General features: G+C 36.8%; 3 protein-coding genes across 9 annotated transcripts in view; 1 reads left to right on the forward strand and 2 right to left on the reverse strand.

Moving 5' to 3' along the window:
- LOC311080364 (cellular tumor antigen p53-like) overlaps positions 1–25,658 on the forward strand; it is a 94,454-nt gene that overhangs the window by 32,709 nt on the left and 36,087 nt on the right. The window lies entirely within an intron of this gene.
- On the reverse strand, positions 1,891–13,541 carry LOC311080365 (uncharacterized protein). 3 transcript variants are annotated; one of them, XM_084110296.1, is made up of 4 exons: positions 13,302–13,541; positions 12,852–13,187; positions 12,675–12,737; positions 1,891–4,967 (listed from the first exon to the last, which is right to left on the reverse strand). In XM_084110296.1, exons 2-4 carry the CDS (start codon positions 12,925–12,927, stop codon positions 4,717–4,719), a joined length of 390 nt encoding a protein of 129 aa, XP_083966422.1. In that variant the 5' UTR covers positions 12,928–13,187; positions 13,302–13,541; the 3' UTR covers positions 1,891–4,716. The 3 variants fall into 3 exon arrangements, with proteins under 3 accessions (XP_083966422.1, XP_083966423.1, XP_083966421.1); XM_084110297.1 differs by lacking the exon at positions 12,675–12,737 and having other exon boundaries at positions 13,125–13,187; XM_084110295.1 differs by having other exon boundaries at positions 12,852–13,541.
- Positions 13,590–24,823, reverse strand: LOC311078919 (uncharacterized protein; the record flags this gene model as incomplete). Its single annotated transcript, XM_084107972.1, has 6 exons — positions 23,443–24,823; positions 23,147–23,197; positions 21,869–21,916; positions 21,608–21,676; positions 20,343–20,393; positions 13,590–13,637 (listed from the first exon to the last, which is right to left on the reverse strand). Exons 1-6 carry the CDS (start codon positions 23,518–23,520, stop codon positions 13,590–13,592), a joined length of 345 nt encoding a protein of 114 aa, XP_083964098.1. The 5' UTR covers positions 23,521–24,823.

A 25,658-nucleotide genomic window follows, 5' to 3' on the forward strand; every position in this document is an offset into this window, starting at 1 on the left:
CGGCCATCAGGGCCGGGCTGAAGCTGGTACCCGGGCGTGGCAGGGGGCCTCGACAGCGCCCCCTGGAACTGGATCCGAACACTTGTCCATAAATCAGACACGCTTGCATGTAATAATATGAAACTCGTTACACATATAGACCTCATCGGGCCGAACAACTTTCGTGCTCTAAGTTTTACGCCAGACCAACAGGAAGTCAGCTATTATGGGTTGTTTGGAAACGCATGCTGTGGAATTTGATGTACTCCTCCTAGGAAATTCATTCATTCGCCTCCAAACTCGGTCGGCATGAAGTCAAGACATTGAGGATGCTAAATTGCGGACGGATTTTTTTTTGAGACTCTTCACATGCTTGAAAATGCATGAAACTCGACAGACACATCACATTTATTATCCAGTAGACATGTGAAAAGTTTCAGAAACGGGCGTGGTGAAATGGCTCAGTAGCGCCACCTTTAGTCAAAAATGGGGGTTTAGTTTTTCTTAGAATCACAAAACTTGGTAGGTGTATTGTTCTCATCAAGCCGGACAACTTTCTAATTTACAGTCATAACCTCAGACCACCAGGAAGTCAGATATTTTGGTTTGAATGTGGATTTTCTGGAGAATTTTCTCTCTCTCTCTGTGTGTCTGTGTGTGTGTGGGGGGGGGGGATGGGGTTGTATATTCCCTTTAATCTTTGTTTTTCAAGGTTTCAGGGGCTTTTGGGGCCCTTAACTTGCTCGAAAACTCTTGAAACTTTGCACACAGGTCAGAACCCACGGTCATCAGGGACGGGCTGAATCTGGTAGCCGGGCGTGGCAGGGGGGCTCGACAGCGCCCCCTTGAACGGGGTTCTAAAACTTGGTCCATATATCAAACACGCTTGCATGAATTAATTTGAAACTCGGTACACATATAGATCTCATCGGGCCGAACAACTTTCGTGCTCTAAGTTTTACGCCAGCCCAACAGGAAGTCGGCTATTTAGGGTTGTTTGGAAACGCTTGCTGTGGAATTTAATGTACTCCTCCTAGGAAATACATCGATTCGCCTCCAAACTCGGTCAGCGTGAAGTCAAGGCATTGAGGATGCTAAATTGCGGACGGATCTTTGATATCTTGAACGGTTTGGCCGTGGCGAGGAAATGAATTTATGGCGAGAAAAGAGAGACACGAAGTGTTATAACTTCTGCATACATTAACTGATCTTGATGAAACTTCAGCAGTGTGTTTGTGATAAGAGGCCGATCAGATGGATGTAACTATTGTGAGTCAAAGTTATAGCGCCACCAACTGGCAGCAGGAAGTGTGTCACTTTCAACATGCTTTTGACAAAAGTGGGGGGGTTAGTTTTACCAACAGTTACAAACATGAGTATATATATTGGTCTCACCGAGCCGGACAACTTTCTAATTAACAGTCATTAGCTCAGAGCAAAAGAAAGTCAGATATTTTGGTTTGAATGTGGATTTTTTGGATATTTCAGACTCTGAGTTTTTAGCTACTCTTCCAAACTGGCTTATTTTATTCACACCAAACTTTTTCAAAATGATGAAAATACATTAAAGATGCTAAATTGTGAACGGATATTAAACATCTCAAATGTTTTTGCTATAGTGAGGGACTGAAGTAATGTACAAAAATTAAACACTAAAAGCCTCATCTTCTAAAAATGTAATTATACACCATTTATTTCTATAAAATTATACAAATATCACAACCAAACTCATTTTATTCTTTTTTTTTTTTAAATTTAATAATTATTTATAAGTTTAAAAATAGTAATTGTACTATTTAGTCTCATAAAAGTCAAGTCATACATAGGGCTATACTGCCCTCTTGTGTTCAAAATCAGGTAGGGCTATACTGCCCTCTTGTGTTCAAAATCAGGTAGGCCTATTGTATTTACATAAAAATATACTAGGTATGTGACGGTGAGAAAATTTTACCACCGGTTAATCGACGTGTGACACCGCTGGGGGCTTTTGAATCGCAAACTTAAAAACGAAAGTAAAATATTTTCGTCCGCACTGACATTGATAGTGGTTGATAATAATAATAATAATTTGTTACATTTATATAGCGCTTTTTCTGAGACCTCAAAGCGCTTTACATAGATGGGGGGAATCTCCTCAACCACCACCAATGTGCAGCATCCACTTGGATGATGCGACGGCAGCCATATTGCGCCAGAACGCCCACCACACACCATCTTACTGGTGGAGAGGAGACAGTGATGAAGCCAATCAGTATATCAGTACATGGGGATGATTAGGAGGCCATGATGGATAGAGGCCAAGGGGCAAATTTGGCCAGGATGCCGGGGTTACACCCCTACTCTTTTTCGAAGGACATCCTGGGATTTTTAATGACCACAGAGAGTCAGGACCTCGGTTTAACGTCTCATCCGAAGGACGGTGCTCTTTTGGCAGTATAGTGTCCCCGTCACTACACTGGGGCATTAGGACTCACACAGACCACAGGGTGAGCGGTTGAGCGAGCGTTTCAAATGAATTCCTATGGAAGTAGGAATAAACTGAAAAACGTTCACTCTGTTCTGCTCGTTCCTTGTCGTGGATGCGCACCATGAATGCCCGTGCAGCCATGAGCATTTTAGTTTAATTTTAAAATTTGCGCCTTTCGGGGGGTGGATTGCTTGAAATTATTTTACAAAAGCACAATGTTGTGTTTTATTGCGACAGTACACAAATATAAGTTAACACTTTGCAGTTTGAATGTGGTCCTGTATAATGACGTATGTTTTTATGTGTCCACTGTTCCATCGCGCCCACGCCACACACACACACACACACACACACACACACACGGTTTACTATCTTTGTGGGGACTCTCCATAGACTTAATGGTTTTTATACTTTACAAACTGTATATTCTATCTCCTCACACTAACCCTACCCCTAAACCTACCCATTACAGAAAACTTTCTGCATTTTTACATTTCCAAAAAGACTCATTCTGTATGATTTCTAAGCTTGTTTACCCATGGGGACCTCTATTTAGGTCCCCACTGTGACACGAGTCCCCATGAGTCTGTGTGCATTCAGGTTGAAGTCCCCACCGGGATAGAAAAACATGAACACACATGCACACACACACACACACACACACACACACACACACACACACACACACACACACACACACACACACACACACACACACATACGGGTTTTTGTGAATTACAAGGACACTTCAGCCCAAACCAGTCTGTTGGTGTATTAGGGGGACACCCATTTCCACTTGCTCTACAGAGATGGGGAGGGTATCAAAAAATCTGTTTTGAGCCATACAACACAGATTTCACTTCAGAGTTTGTTTACACACAACACAACGTATAATGTAACAACCTGAAAATATACTTAATTATGAGGACACATATAATTAGGTGTCTAAACCCCGCCCATGACACAAAACAATATTATAAGGACAGTTGCTATACAACACAAAATTGTCATTTAAGTGTATTAGAGGGACAAACATGAATTAATGGGACATGGCTAAACACAAACACAAAAGTGATAGCACTGTGCATTAAATGGACATACCTGATTTATGAGGACAAATGATTAGACTAAAAACAATACTGTGCACTGCAAACACATCCTCACCTGTGGGCTCATACTCCAACAGACAACAAAGCCAACCATTTAAAACTATGATATTCTGATATTTTGAATATTAATTCAGCCAAGTCTTTTATAGGGTGCATTCAAGGGGCGGCAGTGGCTCAGTGGTTCATGTAGATTGTCTACAAACCGGAAGGTTGGTGGTTCAATCACCTGACCAAGTGTCGAGGTGTCCTTGAGAGCAAGACGACGAGCTGGATGGTGCCTTGCATGGCTGACACCGCCGTCGGTGTATGAATGAGTGAGTGAATGGGTGAATGTGAGGCAATATTGTAAAGCGCATGGGTGGCCATTGGGTCTGTGAAAGCGCTATATAAATGCAGTCCATTTACCATTCAAGAATCTGATATTTGTGTGATATATCCACATGACCTTTTAGAGGACATATAACAGTATGCACCTTTAGTGAACAAGAAGTTGTTTAATAATTACAGCTTATTTTCAACATTACAGTTGTTGCTGGCAATATTAAACAAATAACAAAATACACTAATGTTCTTGTGTAAAGGGAAAAAACAACAAAACTCAGCTGTCCTTTTCTCTTCCCACGTTTAATAACAGATCAAACCACGAGAACAAACATGAACGGCGAAATACTCACAGAGAAAAGACAGCCCAAATGAGCCTCAAGAACCAAGTTCTCAAAGACACATTTCTCAAAACACTATAACAGTACAGGCAGGCAAACATGAATCACAAAAGGATCAAGTGCATTGGTGGAGCTGCGTTGAATAGTCACCAGGCATTACGATGAGCATTACTAACTTTCTGATAGAAGTGAAAGTACAGAGAGAAAAGGGAGGGGGGGAGGGGGAAAACTCCAAAGAAATGACATAGGACGAAACACTATCCATTTTGGTGGAGCTGCGTTGAATAGTCACCAGGCATTACGATGAGCATTACTAACTTTCTGCTAGAAGTGAAAGTACAAAGAGAAAAGGGAGGGGGGGAGGGGGAAAACTCCAAAGAAATGACATAGGACGAAACACTATCCATTTACAGCCTTCAACAGAAGTTTAAAACATTTTCCCACATTAGAACAAAACAGCAGCAACAAAAAACGAAAAAAAAAATAAAAAAAAATAAACTTAAACATTTTGTACCTGTTTCCTTTTCAGTGATACGCCCCGATTCCTAACAAAGTCTCTAATGTTTTGCACAGAGCGACCAGCTAAAGCAGGATACTCGGCAGTCTTGCACTGTTGACATTCAATTTTACTCACAAGTTTACCCCTTGCAATGTGGTTCCGGAAATGTTTGAGTACTGCTGCGATTTCTGTTGGAGACCATGTTTGTTTCGCTTTCCTTCTTGCATCATGTGTGGCTGCATCAAAAATCACTACAAAAGAACAACAGATTGGGTTGAACACCACAAAGGCCAGAACGCATATTCAGTCTGTCCCAACCAACCACACACTCCTCACCCTCATCTTGAGTCTAGTTTACTGATTTCTAATCTGAGTCAAAAGTGAAGGGCTTCTGTTTTTGTTTAACAATTTTCATTTTTTTGGCCCTGATACAAATTTAACAGCTAACATGTAACTGTATTAGTCAGGTTCATCAATCATTTTGCTTGAATTACCAGAGCAGATTGATTGCAATAAAAGATGGGAAGTGCTTCCACTCATTATATTCCTGGTGTTAGCAACCGACTACTCGATGTAATAAACTGCACATAATGCAATAAAAATTTGGATGGATGGACTGACGGACGGAAAAAAAAGAAAAAACAAAAAGAAAAAACAAAATCACCAAAGCAATCTAATTTAGTGCTGTGCCAGTAAACTTGACAACCACACCACTGCGGTGGCCCGCCAAAACAAATTTTTTTGTATGTGAATGCTGTTGTACATAAATATTATGACAGGAGTGAAGCACAAAGCTTTGTTTACAAAATAAATAATAGGTTAGCAATTAAATGTTAAAATCGCAGCCATGGAAACGTTTGGATTCATGATGAATGAGAGAGTTGTGCGTGAGCCCATAAATTTAAGCTTCGTCTGCTTTGTATTCCGTTTTGCGATCTGGTCACCCAATTATCAACAAATTTAACAATATTCCCTTAGTTATTCCACTCGACATGGAATCTGTTTCTTTTCCCAAATTTTCACTCACGTCTCACCCATTTTCGCAGGGGATTAAAAACGTTTCTTCCTTTGGTTTGCTTTTAAGTAGGCCTATTATTATATTCGCATTCTTTACTATTCGCATTCTTTACTATAAAAAGTAGAAAAACGCAGTAGGAATTAGGGCTGGGTAAAAAATAGATTTCTCGATTTTAATCGAATCTTATTTTTACGAAACGATATCGATTCATAAATCTCAAGAATCGATTAGTCATCCTGTTTTCAGTGATGAATGAATGTAACATTGCTGCGCGCATCCCATTCAATAAATCGCAATACTCTTTGTGCTTTGTTATTATTAATACGAAACAAAGTCTCAAATTACGTCCATTTTCTTATGAAATTCAAAAACATAAATACCGTTTTGGCGCAGTGGCGTGAGATCGCTCTTGCTCAGCTCAAGAGAAGCCGCGGCGCGCACATGATCTTCTCTTCTGCCTAAATAATATCAGTTACAGCACGAGATAAACATGAATGAGCATCTGAAAGTGTGTTAAAAGGTAGAGTACAACTTATCGAAGTCCGTATCATGTCACATGGAATCACTGAATCAGTGTTTCAAGCGTGGAAAGACGTTAGTAAACAATGTCATGTAACTTCACATTTACCTCAAAAAAACATCCAGTGACTATAAACGTTAGTCAGCTAGAAAAATTAACTCTAGAGGAGCATTTTGTTAAATATATGCACCATATTACATATTCATTATAATTTTTTATGTTCTTCAATATTTAATGCTTGTTTGAATAAATCTGGACAGTTTTTTTATGAAGGCCACCATTTAAATTTGTTGGCTATATAATTTCATAACTTTATTATTATAAAAATAAATAAGTGTATTTTAAGTGATTGTATACAAATCAGTTATTCTTTACCTTCAATAATATAGTAGGCTAATGAAGCCTATCGGCTACAACTGACTCCCATAGTTTACAATAATAGTTAAGAGATGTTTTCCTTGAGAAAATTTGCAATGTATTGTACCTGATATCCAAAATAATCGATATTGAATCGAATCGTAATCGTAATCGAATCGAATTGCAAGCTTGTGAATCGAAATCGAATTGTGAAATTTGTGTCAATACCCAGCCCTAGTAGGAATGATGGATTACCTTTTGCACGTAAAACGTCTCCGGTTACTTTCGTAACCTCAGTTCCCTGAGAGGCGGGAACGAGACATTACGTCAGCGTGACGTATATGGGAACTCCTGCCTTCTCCACTTTAGCTGAAATCTTAAGGGCTAATGCCAGCTGGGGACTTTTCGCAAACCATGCAAATACTGACAGGTTCGCAGGCAGTATAAAATGCATGGGTGGACTAGACCATGAGAAGTCTGCTCCGACCTTATCAAAATTTGCATATCCCAACGCAATGAAAGCGAAGGCTGCACTGATCAGGGCAGACACAACACAATAAGCACCGCTGCATCAACCTTAATAGCCATTACACAGAGTTAGCAACATAATGGTAACTAGAAAAAAGTTTGTTGAGTCAAACTTTAAGTTGGCTTGAAAAAGCCGGACCAGAGAGTTAAGAAATTTGATAGATTAGTTAGAAAGAAAGAATAGTTAGAAACAAAGAAAAAGATTAGTTAGAAATATAGATAAATAATAGATAGTAGATAGATATGTTTCAATGAAAGAGGTTAGTTGAAAAAGAAAAAGATTAGTAAGAAAGAAATGAAGATTAGTTATAAAGAAAGAAAGAAAGAAAGAAAGAAATGAAGATTAGTTAAAGAAAGAAAAAGAAAGATTAGTAAGAAAGAAAGAAAGAAAGAAAAAGATTAGTAAGAAAGAAATGAATATTAGTGATAAAGAAAGATTGATTAGAAATAAATAAATGAAGATTAGTTAGAAAGAAAGATTAGTTAGAAAGAAAGAAAAATAAAGAAAAAGATTGGTAAGAAAGAAAGATTAGTAAAACAAAGATTAGTAAGAAAGAAAGAGATTAATAAATAAGATGTTAGAAATAAAGGAAGAAAGATAGATTAGTTATGTTTAAGGGTGTCACGATATCGATTTTAAATCGAAATCGATCGAAATTAATGCTCAATCTCAATCATCGAATCAAAATATGGAATCGTCGATGCTGCCACGCCCCATATGTCACGTCAGCTCGGCTTGCCTGTAACAGGTAAAACTCCTTTTCTCGAGAATATTGAAGCCTTTATTTTAAATCGCATTGCAGCTGCACAGCGAGAGCACCATAGCTCGACTGAGCGAGCTGGCTGTGCTGCGGCAACTGCACGAACCTATGGCGAGTTAGCAGTGGTATGCGGTCCAATGCGAGCGCTTGGCACCCTGCCAACCTCGAGCGCGCCAATTTGGACGCGGCTGAAGTCAGAGAAAACTCGCCAAAGGACTTTAGGTTTAAATCGACTGAAGCGAAGTACCTGATATGAGCGAAATAGCACGGCAAGGCAACGCAGTCGTTCCTTATCTCTAAGGGAACCGATTTACGCAAGTAACCAAGTACGTTCCCTTACGAGAACGTTCTCTCGTACTGCGTTGCAAACGCTGTGGGAACCCAATTTAAAATGCCGTGCTATTCGTCTGGGACTGCTCTGAGGAGTCCAGGGAGCCCCGGGTCTATAATAGGTTATAGGTTATATTGTTTAAGTTTCCAATTGACTTATAAGTTATTGTTACATTATGTTATTAATAAACGTTTTAAATTTGTGGTACATTGCGAACAAAGGTCAGATATTATTATATTGCATAAAAGTCTAAAAATGGCATAGCTTGTGCTTTCAAAAAAAATGTTTTTAATCGAGAATCGAATCGAACCGTGAATTTAGAATCGAAAATGTAATCGAATCGAGGATTTGGAGAATCGTGACACCCTTAGTTATGTTAGAAATAAAGGAAGAAAGATAGATTAGTAAGAAAGATTATGAGAAAGAAAGAGAGATTATGAGAAAGACAGATAAGTTAGAAATAAAGATTAGTTAAAGAGAGAAAGATTGGTTTTAAAGAGAGAAAGATTGGTTAGAAAGAAAGAAAGAAAGAAAAAGAAAGAAAGAAAGAGATTGGTTAGAAAGAAAGATTAGTAAGAAAGAAAGATAGATAAGTTACAAATATAGAAAGAAAGATAGATTAGTTATAAAGAAAGAAAAAGAGATTAGAAAGAAGAGTAAGAAAGAAAGAGATAAGTTAGAAATAAAGAAAGGTAGATTAGTTATAAAAGAAAAAGATTAGAAAGAAAGAAAGAATAGTTAGAAACAAAGAAAAAGATTAGTTAGAAATAGATAAATAATAGATAGAAAGTAAATAGATGGATAAGTTTCAATGAAAGAAAGATTAGTTGAAATAAAGAAATGAAGATTAGTTATAAAGAAAGATAGATTAGTAAGAAAAAAGATTAGTAAGAAAGAAAGAGGCAAGTTAGAAATAAAGAAAGATAGATAACTTAGAAATAAAGAAAGATAGATAAGTTAGAAATAAATAAATAAAAAGATTAGTAAGAAAGAAATGAAGATTAAAGAAAGAAAGATTGTTAAGAAAGAAAGATTAGTTAGAAAGAAAGAGATAGATAAGTTAGAACTAAAGAAAGATAGATTAGTTAGAAAGAAAATGATTAGTTAGAAAGATAAATTAGTAAGAAAGTAAGAAAGATAGAAATAAAGAACGAAAGTTAGAAATAAAGAAAGAGATTAGTTAAAAAGATTAGTAAGAAAGAAATGAAGATTAGTTAAATAAAGAAAGATTGGTTTGAAAGAAAGATTAGTTAGAAAGAAAGAGATTAGTAAGTAAGAAAGAAAGATAAAGTTAGAAATAAAGAAAGATTAGTTAGAAAGAAAGAAAGAAAGATAGATTAGTTAGAAAGAAAGATAGATTAGTTAGAAAGAAAGAAAAAGATTAGTAAGAAAGAAAGAAAAAGATTAGTAAGAAAGAAATGAAGATTAGTTAAAGAAAGAAAGATTGGTTAGAAAGAAAGATAGCTAAGTTAGAAAGATTGGTAAGAAAGAAATATTTGATAGAAAGATAGATTAGTTAGAACTAAAGAAAGATAGATTAGTTAGAGAGTAAGATAGATAGGTTAGAAAGAAAGAGATTAGTAAGAAAGAAATGAAGATTAGTTATAAAGAAAGATTGGTAAGAAAGAAAGATTAGATAGAAAGAAAGATAGATTACTTAGAAAAATTGGTAAGAAAGAAAGATTAGATAGAAAGAAAGATAGATAAGTTAGAAAAATTGGTAAGAAAGAAAGATTAGATAGAAAGAAAGATAGATAAGTTAGAACTAAAGAAAGATAGATTAGTTAGAGAGTAAGATAGATAGGTTAGAAAGAAAGAAAGATTAGTAAGAAAGAAATGAAGATTAGTTATAAAGAAAGATTGGTAAGAAAGAAAGATTAGTAAGAAAGAAAGAAAGATAGATAGATAAGTTAGAAAGATTGGTAAGAAAGAAAGATTAGATAGAAAGAAAGATAGATTAGTTAGAACTAAAGAAAGATAGATTAGTTAGAGAGTAAGATAGATAGGTTAGAAAGAAAGAAAGATTAGTAAGAAAGAAATGAAGATTAGTTATAAAGAAAGATTGGTAAGAAAGAAAGATTAGTAAGAAAGAAAGAAAGATAGATAGATAGATAAGTTAGAAAGATTGGTAAGAAAGAAAGATTAGATAGAAAGAAAGATTGGTTAGAAAGAAAGATTGGTTAGAAAGAAAGATTGGTTAGAAAGAAAGATTGGTTAGAAAGAAAGATTGGTTAGAAAGAAAGATTAGTAAGAAAGAAAGATAGATAAGTTAGAACTAAAGTAAGATAGATAGGTTAGAAAGAAAGATAGATAGGTTAGAAAGAAAGAAAGATTAGTAAGAAAGAAATGAAGATTAGTTATAAAGAAAGATTGGTAAGAAAGAAAGATTAGTAAGAAAGAAAGAAAGATAGATAGATAGATAAGTTAGAAAGATTGGTAAGAAAGAAAGATTAGATAGAAAGAAAGATAGATTAGAAAGAAAGATTGGTTAGAAAGAAAGATTGGTTAGAAAGAAAGATTGGTTAGAAAGAAAGATTGGTTAGAAAGAAAGATTAGATAGAAAGAAAGATAGATTAGTTAGAACTAAAGAAAGATAGATTAGTAAGAGAGTAAGATAGATGGGTTAGAAAGAAAGAAAGATTAGTAAGAAAGAAATGAAGATTAGTTATAAAGAAAGATTGGTTATAAAGAAAGATTGGTTAGAAAGAAAGATTGGTTAGAAAGAAAGATTGGTTAGAAAGAAAGATTGGTTAGAAAGAAAGATAGATTAGTAAGTAAGAAAGATAGATAGATTAGTTATAAAGAAAGAAAGAAAAAGATTAGTAAGAAAGAAAGAAAGATTAGTTAAAGAAAGAAAGATTAGTTAGAAAGAAAGATAGATTAGTTAGAAAGAAAGCTAGATTAGTAAGAAAGAAAGAAAGAAAGATAAAGTTAGAAAGAAAGAAAGATAGATTAGTTAGAAATTAGATTAGTTAGAAAGAAAGAAAGAAAGAAAGATAGATTAGTTAGAAATTAGATTAGTTAGAAAGAAAGAAAGAATGTGTGTGTATTAGAGTTGAGCCGGATACTCGGCTGAAACGAGTATCCGGTACGGATAAAGCACTTTTGTCGAGTACGAGTATTATACGAGTAATACGAGTCAATATCTGTGCTCGGATTTAAAAAAAAAAAAGTTATGTTGAGATTAGGGCTGGGCGAGATATATATATATATATATATAATATTTATTTTACATGCGATATGGAATTAGACCATATCGCATATATCGATATAGTTCAAATTTGCGCTGTGATCCTTGCTCCAAGCAAGCTGCTGACCCGGAGCTCTCTGCACTGCTCCCCGCGCCCCCGCCCCTCCTTTTCCACTTTGCATGCGTGTTTAGAGTATGTTATGTTATAAAAAACAAAGTCTTTCACCCCAGAAAAACGGACTTTCTTGTCCTGTCAGCCGTTAAACTGTAGTCGTAGTAGCGCACACTCAATTGCACGCGCAATGCGGCGGCGCGCGCTGCATCGCCTCACTGAATATAAAGGGCAAAAGAAACTACGAGCAGGCAACGCCGTTACGTTGTAAATTACACGAAATAAAAGTAATGCAGGTATGATTTTCATTCTATTCACCAGGAGCAGTTTCCATGTTTCATTCACAGTTCTTGTTAGTATTGTGTATTCACCATGGTAACTGTCGTTTCCATATTAACCCCAAAATGTCACTATTTTTCTTTGTGTTATTTTTTTATATTTTTAAATGACTGTGGTGGCTCAACATTGTATTAACAAAAACTAGTTTGGGACTGCTGTTTAATACCTTTAGCATAGGCCTAATGTTTATTAGTAGGCTACTAGTCTTTACTATTAGTCATATTCTTACAATTTATGTTAAGTAAAGGGGGACAGTACTTGTGTGTGTGTGTCAACAAATTTAAAAAAAAATAAAACATGAAAAATAAAAAAATATCGGGATATATATATCGTATATCGAAATTCAGCCTAAATATATCAGGATATGACTTTTGGTCCATATCACCCAGCCCTAGTTGAGATGAAAACTCTTGTTCATTACATTTTACTTCATAATTGCAACCGCATGTGTTGTATTCATTGTTGCAAAACTTGTTCTGTAGTTCGTTTGTTATCGTGATCAAAACCATTGATCTGAAGCTCAATGCTAATGCTGTCATGTAAATAGTTGTCTAATCAGCAATAAATATAACAATTTCTGATCAACCCATATCAATTGCATGCCTAAAATAACATACCGGTTAAAGCCCCACCCATTTCAAGACAACCCGACCCACTTCCGGGTTAAATCCCGCCCACTTCCGGGTTAGGCACCGCCCAGTCCGAGTACAGATACAGATAATTCATATGGTTAACAGATACAGATACAGATAATGCTGTACTCGCTCATCCCTAGTGTGTATATATATCTTGTCCTTCTTACCGCCAGTGTTGTCGTATATTCTTGTCATATCTTGAGATGGGTCTCCCAAGGCAGAGTCAACATCTGTGAATGGAAAAAGAATACTTTAAAAAAAGCATACACTAGTTGTGTTATGCCTACATGAACTGATTCTTGATCTATACCTCTTCCTAGTGCAGTGTATTTGTGGGCTTTTACCTGGTTGTTCAGTCTCTTCCCTCCTGATGCGCTTCTTGTCCTTCTTACCGCCAGTGTTGTCGTATATTCTTGTCATATCTTGAGATGGGTCTCCCAAGGCAGAGTCAACATCTGTGAATGGAAAAAGAATACTTTAAAAAAAGCATACACTAGTTGTGTTATGCCTACATGAACTGATTCTTGATCTATACCTCTTCCTAGTGCAGTGTATTTGTGGGCTTTTACCTGGTTGTTCAGTCTCTTCCCTCCTGATGCGCTTCTTGTCCTTCTTACCGCCAGTGTTTTCGTATATTCTTGTCATATCTTGAGATGGGTCTCCCAAGGCAGAGTCAACATCTGTGAATGGAAAAAGAATACTTTAAAAAAAGCATACACTAGTTGTGTTATGCCTACATGAACTGATTCTTGATCTATACCTCTTCCTAGTGCAGTGTATTTGTGGGCTTTTACCTGGTTGTTCAGTCTCTTCCCTCCTGATGCGCTTCTTGTCCTTCTTACCGCCAGTGTTTTCGTATATTCTTGTCATATCTTGAGATGGGTCTCCCAAGGCAGAGTCAACATCTGTGAATGGAAAAAGAATACTTTAAAAAAAGCATACACTAGTTGTGTTATGCCTACATGAACTGATTCTTGATCTATACCTCTTCCTAGTGCAGTGTATTTGTGGGCTTTTACCTGGTTGTTCAGTCTCTTCCCTCCGGACATGCTGTTGGACTGAGGTATTGTAGCTCATACTACCTATGGTGCCTGGGGGTTCCTCAACAGGTCCACTAGCTCTCTTTGTTCCTGTGGTATGAACAGTAGAGCTCAATACTAGTGTCACAGGTTTAGACAATTCAAACACAAACAAACTGTTGCACATTGCGATGAAACTGCAAATGTCTAGAAATCAGCGTATAGGGTTGAAAAATAAAGCAGATCTAGCAGATTTTAAGGCCTCTCTGTAAGCAATCGAGCTCTCCTTCCATGAAATGCGAAATACCTCTAGTTTTGTTTTCTTCCAGTTGCGCTCCATTTTTCTGGCTGCTCTCTTAAGGGCCCGAGTGTGCTCGCTGTACCACGGCGTTGGAGCATTTTCTTTAATCTTTTTTGAGCGCAACGGAGCAACTGTGTCTAAAGTGCTGGAAAAGAGAGAGTTAAAAGTTTCTGTCGCAATATCTAGTTCTTCTAAGCTATCTGGGATGCTGAGATGATGAAACTGATCAGGAAGATTATTAATAAAGCAATCTTTAGTGGCAGAAGTGATAGGTCTAACTAGAGTTGGGCGATATGCTCCATTTTCATATCGTCCTATCGCAGCCTGTGAGATCGGCGATACACGATATTATCGTGAGGGGGGCGGGGCTTACTTATTTGATTATTAACTTGCTTATTTACTCATCAATTTGCTTGTTTTATTACTTCCTTTTAAATGAAAATCTTTTTTTATTTTGCTAGTAAAGGTGGAGTGTTTATTAATAGGCTAAATCAGGTTATTTCCTGGAATAGTGAGGTAAAAAAAATATCCTAATCATTCTTGTATCTGACTCTGAGTATTTCAACATGTCAGCGGGAAATTTACGGACACACATTATCCTCTCACGCAGTTACAGATGCAGCATTCTGTAACTACACTGTACGTCTGCACGAGATGTGAACAAGTTTTAATAATTTCTTGGGTCAAGAAAGAGTCGGAGTCTGCGATATATGTCCTCCTACCAGTGCTCTCTCTGCCTTGATGCACTTCATATGCGCACCGCACTTCAATAAGCCCAAATAACGCGGGTTTTAAATGCCGGGAGAAATCAGAGGCAAAAATCTAAAAGTCGATCGGTTATAGGCTACTTAAACTTATGACTTGACTCTGATAAAGGAAAACGGGTTAATGCGTTTACATGACCACATGCATTGTCAGTTTATTCAGCATAGCCTAATCGAGTTAAGAATGTGCATGTAAACGCTCTCATTCCCTGAAAACGAAAGCAGAAACCGACTGAGCTTTCGCTGCATTAACGGCGCATTCTCTCAGAGACGACGGTGGATATAATGGTAGGCTACAGCAACTATCTTAATTTACTGGCTTAATATTTCTCTTGTGGACTTACATTATTGACAGTGAAAAAATTAGAAGAATATTTCTTGTTAAACTGGCAGAGTTTCACAGATGCTTCGTGAACTAAAGACTTTAGTAGGCCTAGGCGCCCTATATAATTTTATTGATATTATAATTATAATTAATATTTTGTAATTGTATTGTTTTTAGTGTTATTAGTGTCATTAAATATTTTGTTAATGAAGGCCTACCATGGAAACCAAATACTGACGAACAACGATGCCGTCTTTATCTTGGCTCTGTATAAGAATGATGCGTCTGTTAAAACAAGCACTCTTGACAATTTGTGAATGGATCACCTTGCAATTAAATTTCGTTGTGGGAACGTTGTGTGTGTCGTTAGTTTTTTTTTTTGTCTGTTTTAAAAACATTTTCTTTGAGGAGTCCTCACACGCGCGCGTCGTGTCGCAAGTGTGGTGATGTCGCAAGTGTGGTTGTGGTGATGTCGTGAATTTAGGCAAGGCAAATATAATTGTAGTTCCTAATTAATTTAATAACTATACTAGCTTCATAATAATAATAATAATAATAATAATAATTTAATACATTAATGGGAAAACAAGCCAATTATCGTATTGATATCGTCAAAGGCATCTGCTATCGACAATATCTCTGTCTATCGTCGATACACGATACTATCGTCTATCGGCACAACCCTAGGTCTAACATATTTGCAACACGGAGTCGACTTTGCAGCCTTGGCTAAATGAAGTTTACACGAGACTAGATAATGATCTGAGATGTCATCGCTCTGCTGCAGAATTTCAACGGCATCAACTTTGATTCCATGTGATAATATTAGATCTAGAGTATGATTACGACAATGAGTAGGTCCTGACACGTGTTGTCTAACTCCAATAGAGTTAAGAATGTCTTTAAAAGCCAATCCCAATGCATCTTTTTCGTTATCCACATGTATATTAAAATCACCAACAATTAGTACTTTATCTGCAGCCAATACTAACTCTGATAGAAAATCAGCAAATTCTTTGATAAAGTCTGTATGGTGCCCTGGTGGCCTGTATATAGTAGCCAGCACAAATCTCAAACGTGATTTATCATTTACACTATATATTGCTATATTAAGCAACAACACTTCAAAAGAATTACATTTAAAACAAGACTTCTTAGTTATTCTGAAGATATTACTATAAATTACAGCAACTCCTCCCCCTTTGCGTTTCAGACGAGGCTCATGTTTATAACAGTAATCTTGCGGGGTGGACTCATTTAAAGTAATATAACTGTCTGGTTTTAGCCAGGTTTCTGTCAAACACAGCACATCTAGGTTATAGTCTGTAATCATATCATTAACAATAAGTGCTTTTGAAGTAAGGGATCGAATATTCAGCAACCCAAGCTTTATCATTTGTTCATTCGTATTACATCTGTTTTTTATTTGTTGAACAACAATTACATTTTTACCCTTGAACGGGTTTAGGAGTTTTTTGTATCGTCCTAATTCGGGGAACAGACACAGTCTCTATATGATGATATCTAGGTGAAAGAGGCTCTATGTGATGGGATTTATCTGACCTTGGTGACGCGAGGCCACTAGCAGACGGTCGGTTTAGCCAGTCTGTCTGCTTCCTGACCTGAGCCCCAGATTGTCATGTTTGAGCTCTAAGACTATGAGCCATATTACTAGAGAGAAGAGCAGCACCATCCCAGGAGGGATGAATACCATCTCTTTTCAACAGGTCAGGTTTGCCCCAAAAACTTTTCCAATTGTCTGCGCCGACGTGAATAATAATCTTAGAGAATTTACGATTAGCATTAGCCAGCACTTTTAAATTTGCTTTGATGTCAGGCGCTCTGGCTCCCGGAAAACATGTGACTATGGTGGCTGGTGGCTCTATTTTCACGTTCCGTGTAATAGAATCGCCAATAACTAGGGCACGTTCAACAGGATTCTCAGTGGGTGTTTCACTGAGTGAGGAGAATCTATTTGAAGTTGTAACAATTAACCCTCTGGGGTCAGCAATCATTAATGTAAACGCACACAGAGAGCACGCGCTATTCAAACGCAAATGATCTGAAGCAATCCATGCAAACGTGTCAACGCCCACATCAGCTGGATAAAACACACTGCGAGTTTAATCAGACTTGTGCCCTTTATGTCATCTTGCTTCGCTGTGAGGAATAATCCTTAGGAATAATTTAGTTTCACATCGAGGACCAACGGATTCAGCTATTCAGAGCACTGTAGTAAGTTTTTTATTCTTAAGTGCTTTGTTCTAATCGCGATATGCAATAGTGTCTGTAAACGCAAAAAGACTGTTTGAATATGAATCGCGTGTCTGTGTGTGAATGAATGAATGGCACAGATGTTTACTACAGCTGTGAACAACAGCGCGCATCTGTGCCTTTCGTTAACACTTGCACTTACATTAGTAAACATGTTATTTTTACATGAACACATCTACTAGTTTAGCTTTTACCAAACTATATTGCAATACTGAGATGAGTAAAAATCGACTGAAATATGTTTAAATAAAATGTCTTTGTATAAGCAACGTATTAAACTGCAAATTAACATGTATATGCAAATATATCATAAAAACGATGTGTTACAGATGAAATATGAATGTTTAGACAAGATTTCGTTGATTAGTTTTGGATAGATTATAAAGTTTTTACTGTAAAAAAGACTACGGTCACATCAAATAAGCTTTTGTTCACCAATTTCTGCTCACGTTAAATATATAGTATGTGATGTTTTGTGAAAAATAAAGTAGGTATATTGAATTATCAATTAAGATGTTAGCATAGTGTTTGTTCCAATATTCAAACTAATGAATCCTTAACTTTGAAATACGTATGATAAAATCAAAGTATACTTTTTACAAAGAAAGATTACACTTGAAATATTGTTAAAATTGTAATTGTTGATTCATATGTGAAAACTGTTTAATAAAATAGCAAAACATTCACAAGGTAGAAGTAACATCTTAATAAGTCAATATAAACCTTCTCATTACATTATTTTAGTTTTTTATTAGTGACATTTGGGGAGAGGATATATTCCAAAACTTTCTGAAAATACAGTATGAGAATTAACTGCATAGTTACTAGAAATGTTTACCTTGGATATTATGCAATTTGCATGCATACAAAATAAGTCCTCACATTCTTTACTTGTGGTATACCCTCTCAGTGACACACCCGAATGAAAGGCTCGTTATGTGGCTCATTATGCGGGTCGTCTTCTCAGGTGTGAATCACGACCCCATGCATATTGCCTTTCCAAACAAAATGTGTCTTACAAAGTTTAAATCAATGTATTGTTTTATGTGAATGATTAGGCAGGATGATTTTCAGATCATTTTGAAGAAAAAACTCTCGGCGACAACATCCATTATTCAAAAGTCTTGTGGACACATATTTAGTATGTGTTTTTTGGCCTTATTTCAGAAACTTTAATTTTTTGTTAAAGCATAAACATTATTCTCTCAAAAATACAAACATGTACACACATGTTGCTCACATATTATGGTAGCCCTGTTTGTGCTAAATAGAGTGTAATTATACCTTTGCCATTAATATGTTTATAAGCAACTGAAAAAAGCACAAATGTCAGGGCATGTCAAAACATCTCAAGGACCCCCAAAACACCTCAGACCCCAGAGGGTTAATGTGTGTGAGAATGTACTCTAGCACAAAGTCCTCACTGGTATGGCTTTTTATGAGGACAGTATCTTATCTACATGAAAACAAACTATGCAACATATGGAGATTAGGGCTGTAACGATACGCGATATGAAACCGAAACCACGATACTCAGATCTACGATCCTGTGTTGCGTTGTGAGAAGGCAGAATCGCAACACACCCCTTCCAACTCCTAGAGTCATCCTTCCCTTCAAGATCCACATCTTTAAATTACTATTGGGAGACGTGACATTTGCAGTCAAAACTTGAAATATAAATTCTCAGAAAACGCATTTAATACCAATATATTGAAACATCTGTTTATATATCCATACTCCCTTAATAAAGGAGTCCAGACATTAGAAAAATATCAGTTTACATATGCTTTTTATATTTAATATAAGGGAAATAGGCTATACATGCGTTACGGACGTGACACAAAAAATCTTTAACTTTTAGGTGGCAAATGTTTTTTTTGTAATTCTGTGAATTACACTGCGCAAACCAAAAGTAATACTACCCACTGAATGAAGAAGGGTTGGCTCTCCACAGAACTTTCTACGAATTATTTATCATGTTTCGCATTTATGAGGAAAAAACAATGTTAAGGATGTGACAGTTCTCTGTTACGGACGTGAGCACTCTAAAAGCAGCACTAGAAGCTTTCAAACTTTCACAGAGACCTCAAATACGCATTTAAAACACCAAATATTAAGGATTGGCATATCAAGTAAAATAATATTCGATGATTGTTTGAAAATCGTACCTCTCCCCCGACATGCTCAACGATAAGACGGCGTTCACTCAAATCCCGCTCCGACATTGAATGTCTCTGTACTGTAGGCTAATAGGCCTACATGTTGTAGCCCAGTCATTAAAGAAAACGATTTAGTTTCATATTTATGTTTAAATAAAATAATACACTTTTTAATTTAATCTATGTTGATTATATGAAAAGTGAAAAGCGTGAGTAAGATCATAATATGCGCAGTATATCAGGAGACGAGTGGGCAGACATGATTGACCACTTCATTAAGTTTGTTTTTGTAGAAAGCCTTTCTTTAAAGTGAATTTTGTTAAATTGTGTTATCTTAATTTTAATCAATGTTTCATCAACCAATTGAATGGATTTAATAAATAATAAATATAGCAGGCAATATAATCAGGACACGGAGGCGCAGGCGCGTGAACTGGAGCTCGTCTCATAAATGAACCGAAACTCAGCATATAAGCTACTTGCCTCACAGACCGGAGACATATATCGATAGAAAGCTTGGAATGTGTAGCCTACTGTGTAGCCTACTTTTAAACAAAACAATTCAAAACGAAAAAAAGAAAACAGACTGCTCTCGGCTCATGTAATCCGTATGTGCATTTCTCTCCGGCGAGTTCACTACTGCGAAGATCGCGAGTCAGCATCGTCAACTTCATCTTTGACACAGAAAACACTTGTTTATTAATAAACAATAGAAATGTCTCCTTGCTATATTTGACATTCATAATCATTACTTTTACCGGTTCTTTGTGACAGCTTTTAGGCGCGCTTTAGGTCCCTTACATGGCGTCACTACCGCTTAATAGTTAATATTGTTCTTTGGTGTTCAGTTTATACAGGTTTTTCAAACTATCTTATTTAATAAAAATATTAAATATTTAATTTAACATTAAAAAAAATATATAAAAAATCGTGAAACGATCCGAATCGTGGGTTTGCTGTATCGTTATAAACTTATATGGTACATAAATTACCTGTTGATTGGTGTCATTAAGTCTCAACTGAGGATCCGTCTCGGTTGAAATCTTATGAGGAACAAAGAAAACAGTTTGATTATAAATACATAAATTTGCACAATTGCTTTTACACAAACTATGGTCCAATCCGACTGTACTGAAGTAAGAGAAACACTGTTAGTACTGTAGTGACAGTACTCTAGTAAGTGAATATGAGGACATACAGACACAAACTATGGTCCAATCTGACTGTAGTGAAAAATCTGCTGAGACTTCTCTAAATACCATGGTACATATTGGCTGAGTGCCCATAGAAATGATTACCTGTCTAGCTATTGTGAACATGACCATTTCAAACAGCAGTGTTAAATTAGTGTGGAACCTAAACTCTGTTGGGCAGAGGCTCTCCAGGAGCAGGGCTCCCTTACCTTACACCGTGTCCTAACTACACGCGACGCGAGAAGATTCCAGCGACAGGCAGTGTGTCTGTCCACACTAGACGCAACGCGACTGTGAGACACCACAACGTCAATCAAAAATCACAGCCAATCAGAACAGTGTGTGGGCGGGGTCTCGCGGCAAGTGCACAGCACTAGAGAGTTATCTTGACGGCAATCGCACGAAAATGGATTAGTAGCTACATAATCAAATTATAAAATATTACACCATTAAAAAAATACATAGGCTACTGAGTTACTAAAACAATCTTTGTCAAATAATACACTTGTTTGTTCACAGTTTTAACGTTCTTGTTTCCATTTGTTTAATTTCAAGATCTGAGGTGAATTATATCCATTGTTGCTTTTACAGCTTCATAGCTGGAGCACTAAATGACATTCAAAGTCACATTACACACTTTTAACATTAAAGGTATAGCGGAGGATTTTTTTACTTCCGGGTGGGTAGTGTATACTATTGGTCCTCCTAATTGTCAATCATTCTGGTGAATCAATCAAACTTTTCAAAAAGTCGAGAGGGCGGGTCTTATCTAAAATTCGGAAAGATCCTCCGCTATACCTTTAAATGAAGCACATAAATAGTGCCTGAGATTATCATTGCCATACTTTGTGTTTGTTGTTCCAGTGCGACATCGCAGGAAAATAGAAACCATTTCTAAATTAGAAACGTCGCGTGTCGACGTCGCAGCTGGTTAGGACAAAAACTTTGATTAATATGGAAAATATACCTTTTATCGCGTGTCGCGGCGTCGCGTCGCGTGTAGTTAGGACACGGTGTTAGGCAAACCCTTTCTAGGTTACATTCACACACAAATTAAAAATCACCTTCTCTGATCCATCATCTGCCTCACCGCTGACAAAACCCTTGGTGTGTTGTTCTGTTTCAGATATCACCTATGAAATATTTTTAAACATTTGTAAACACAGATAAGCAGAAAATCATGTGTACTGCTTTATGAGAAATATGAAAACATTTCTTATAACTAACCATTTACTCTAAAAGCCTTATTGGATTAGAAATCAACACGTCTTTGACAATTAAAAAAACATTAGAAATAAACGCATATTTCCAATGGTAAACATTACCTGTTGAGAGGGATCATAAAGAGTCAGCTGAGGATCAAGAGTAGAGATCTTGTGGGAGAGAGAAAAAAGGAGTTTAATGAAGATTCATTTCAGAATAACAGATAATACAGGTGAATTCATAGATTAACAATTAATGTGTGTGAGAATGTACTCTAGCACAAAGTCCTCACTGGTATGGATTTTTGTGAGGACAGCATCTTATCTACATGAAAACAAACTATTCAACGTATGGAGATTCTACATGATTTTGCCAAAACTTAAAGGGGTGGTAAAACACCTTTTTTCGAAGGCTTGATTGTGTTTGTGGGGTGCACTGTAACATGTGTTCATGCTTCGTTTTTAAAAATTCGCATTTTTCACATATTTAACCATTATTCTACACTGCTCTGTCCCTCCTTGTAAAAACGGTCGGATGATTTCCGGGTTCTATGAAGCCCCGCCCTCAAAAATACGCAATGGGCTCAGATTGGTTAGCTGGCCCAGTGTGCTGTGATTCGCTAACCGCCAAGTGCAAGTTCGCTGCGCTGGTGATATTAAACAGAAGTTTGTATGTGTTCGTCGGATACGTATGAATTAGCATTTAACAAACTGGTTTGTGGAGCCAAACAGCGTTGTCCTTCGTTTACTTCCTTGCTACAACGTACAATTAACAATACGAACTATTACAGGAAAACGCATCAACGAAAAAAAATCATACCTACAGGTTGTGGCTCGTAAACAACAGTTGGAACTGCTCGATCTTTCAGGACAAGCCGTTTGTGAATCCTGCATTGAACTCGCGTAGATTGAGGAAGCTTTCCTCCGGAAAATGTGCAGCACAGAGAGTGGCATTTGGATTATAATTATGAGGGACCAAGTAAAAAATAAATTGTAACCGTCCTTAGGAAGACAACAAAGTGGACCTGCAATCTGGGTGAAAATAACAGCATTTCGACGGCATAGCAGCAACGACACTCTACTGCCACAACAACTCTTTTCCAAAGCAACATAAAATTGCCTCGCCCCCTTTATTTATTGTGTTCCCAGAGGAGGGGTTTATGTAAATATTGGGCTTAGTGATGTCAGCAAGCCCACAGGAATGTCGTGTAGTCCCTATCAGCCGTTTCTGTAGTTCTTAGAAATTGATTTCTTTAAATGCAAATCTCTCCCTTTGCTTTAAACTTTGAACGTTGTAACTTTGCAGATGTTGTTTATGCTCAAACAGCAACATTACACACTAACTACAGTTAGAAAAGTCAAATCGTGTTTTACCACCCCTTTAAATGGTACATAAATTACCTGTTGATTGGTGTCATTAAGTCTCAACTGAGGATCCGTCTCAGTTGAAATCTTATGAGGAACAAAGAAAACAGTTTGATTATAAATACATAAATTTGCACAATTGCTTTTACACAAACTATGGTCCAATCCGACTGTACTGAAGTAAGAGAAACACTGTTTGTACTGTAGTGACAGTACTCTGGTAAATATGAGGACATACAGACACAAACTATGGTCCAATCTGACTAATACTGAACTTCTGTCTATCCTTCTCAATACACAATATGACACCAGCAGTGAATATGAGGACATACAGACGTGGCTGCTTCTTCTTTAGTTTTTAATTTGGTCCTCCTGGATCTTGTAGCTGCCATCTCCTGCAAAGGCCACATGGTGTTTTTAATCAGTTTACAACATGACTTTTAGATATCACTGACATAATCAACTGTTTTACACCTTTATTTGTTATTATGAACGGTGAAATTATTAACAATAACGATTATTATACATACCAGGATGTAATACCAATAAGTTTTACTAGTACAGTAAAACATGAATCTTGTGTTTAGTGATTTTAATTTTTTTTAAACATGCTGCTTTTCTCTCTCAAACACACTGTAGATGTCCCTAAAGTTAACCATTATAATTTGACTAACAGCACCTTCCTCAGCTTAAAAACTAGGACTAGCTAAGGAACAAAGTTTCAGTTACAAATAATCACCATGCTTCGGGATACTAACGTTAAATAATAGTTGTTAGGCCTAAATTGCACGACAGGGACCTAGAAATTGAGTAGGTTATCGAACTAACATTAACGTTATACTGATTCACAAGTCAACCTCATTACACTGCCCAAATGTTCCGCGAAATAAATATGATCTCAATATGGCAATAACGTGATTAATAAGTTCAATATTAAATTAAATCCTCACGCGTTGTGAAATACAGACACGTGTCACCAAAGCTAGCTTATAGCCTAACTGCTAATTCAAATTAACTTTAGAATATTTCAAACTACTACCAACGGAATATAAAAATAATATTAATACAGTTTTTAGACTTGAAGTGTAGCTGGGTGCTTGGAATTTGAACACAATTCTTACCTGACGTCTCTTCACCGTGAAGACTGATCCGCACGTGGCTGGCTGTCTCAGAAATGTGGTGATGAATCGTTCATTAACGGGATCCGTTCATTGCGTCTGTCACGTGACAAATGAACGAAAGACTCGGAAGGTAAAGTTATTATTTATGTTACCTGTGAATTATTTTTTACTGCATTATAATTATTTCTTAATTCAGAATATGATCAAGATTGCGTAGGTGGATGTGTTTTGGGAATTTGCCTGTTAAAAGTATAACATTTAAAGCCCCTTAAATTAACGAAATGACTCGAAAAAAGATTCCTTCATTTTGATGAACGAGTTTGAACGAGATTAACACAGTGGTTTGACAAAACCCGAAATTATGAGGACTTCTTGCGATCAGCCAATCACAATCCTCAATTCCATACACATGGGTGAATATTCATGAGGAGATGCAGTACCACTGACCCACCTACAGAGGCGCTGTCTCGATACACAGCTGATACACAAAATCATGTAATTGTGAACTATGGGGACATGAGCTGAAATTTTGACTTTGAGCTCCCCCTAGCAATAGAAACACTTCTACATTGTCAGTATTATGAGGACACTGGCCCTGTCCTCATAATTCAAAATGTCCTCATAGTGTGGTGTGTATTCATATGAAATGTCCTCATAAATCACAAAACACACACACACACACACACACACACACACACACACACACACACACACACACACACACACACACACACACTCCAGCATTGCAATCTTGACATCGCAGCCTGTTCATTATAGCCATATATATATATATATATATATATATATATATATATATATATATATATATATATATATATATATATATATATATATATATATATATATATATATATATATATATAAATATAGCTGCGAGCAGCGATGAAGGGCCCAAGCCGGTGGCACCGCAACCCCGGTGCAGCTGGTACCCGGGCGTGGCAGGAGGGCTCGACAGCGCCCCCTGGAACGGGATCCAAACACGTGTCCATAAATCAAACACGCTTGCATGTAATAATATGAAACTCGGTACACATATAGATCTCATTGGGCCGAACAACTTTCGTGCTCTAAGTTTTACGCCAGCCAAACAGGAAGTTGGCTATTTAGCGTTGTTTGGAAACGCATGCTGTGGAATTTAATGTACTCCTCCTAGGGAATTCATCGATTCGCCTCCAAACTCGGTGTGCATGAAGTCAAGACATTGAGGATGCTAAATTGCGGACGGATTTTTGATATCTCGAACGGTTTGGCCGTGGCGAGGAAACAAATTTATGGCGAAAAAATGAAACAGGAAGTGTGTTATAACTTCTGCATACATTAACTGATCTTGATGAAACTTCAGCAGTGTGTTCGTTGTAAGAGGCCGATCACATGGATGTGACTATTGTGAGTCAAAGTTATAGCGC

This window comes from Abramis brama (assembly GCF_963993115.1).
Source record: "Abramis brama genome assembly, chromosome: 3".
NCBI lineage: Eukaryota > Metazoa > Chordata > Actinopteri > Cypriniformes > Leuciscidae > Abramis > Abramis brama.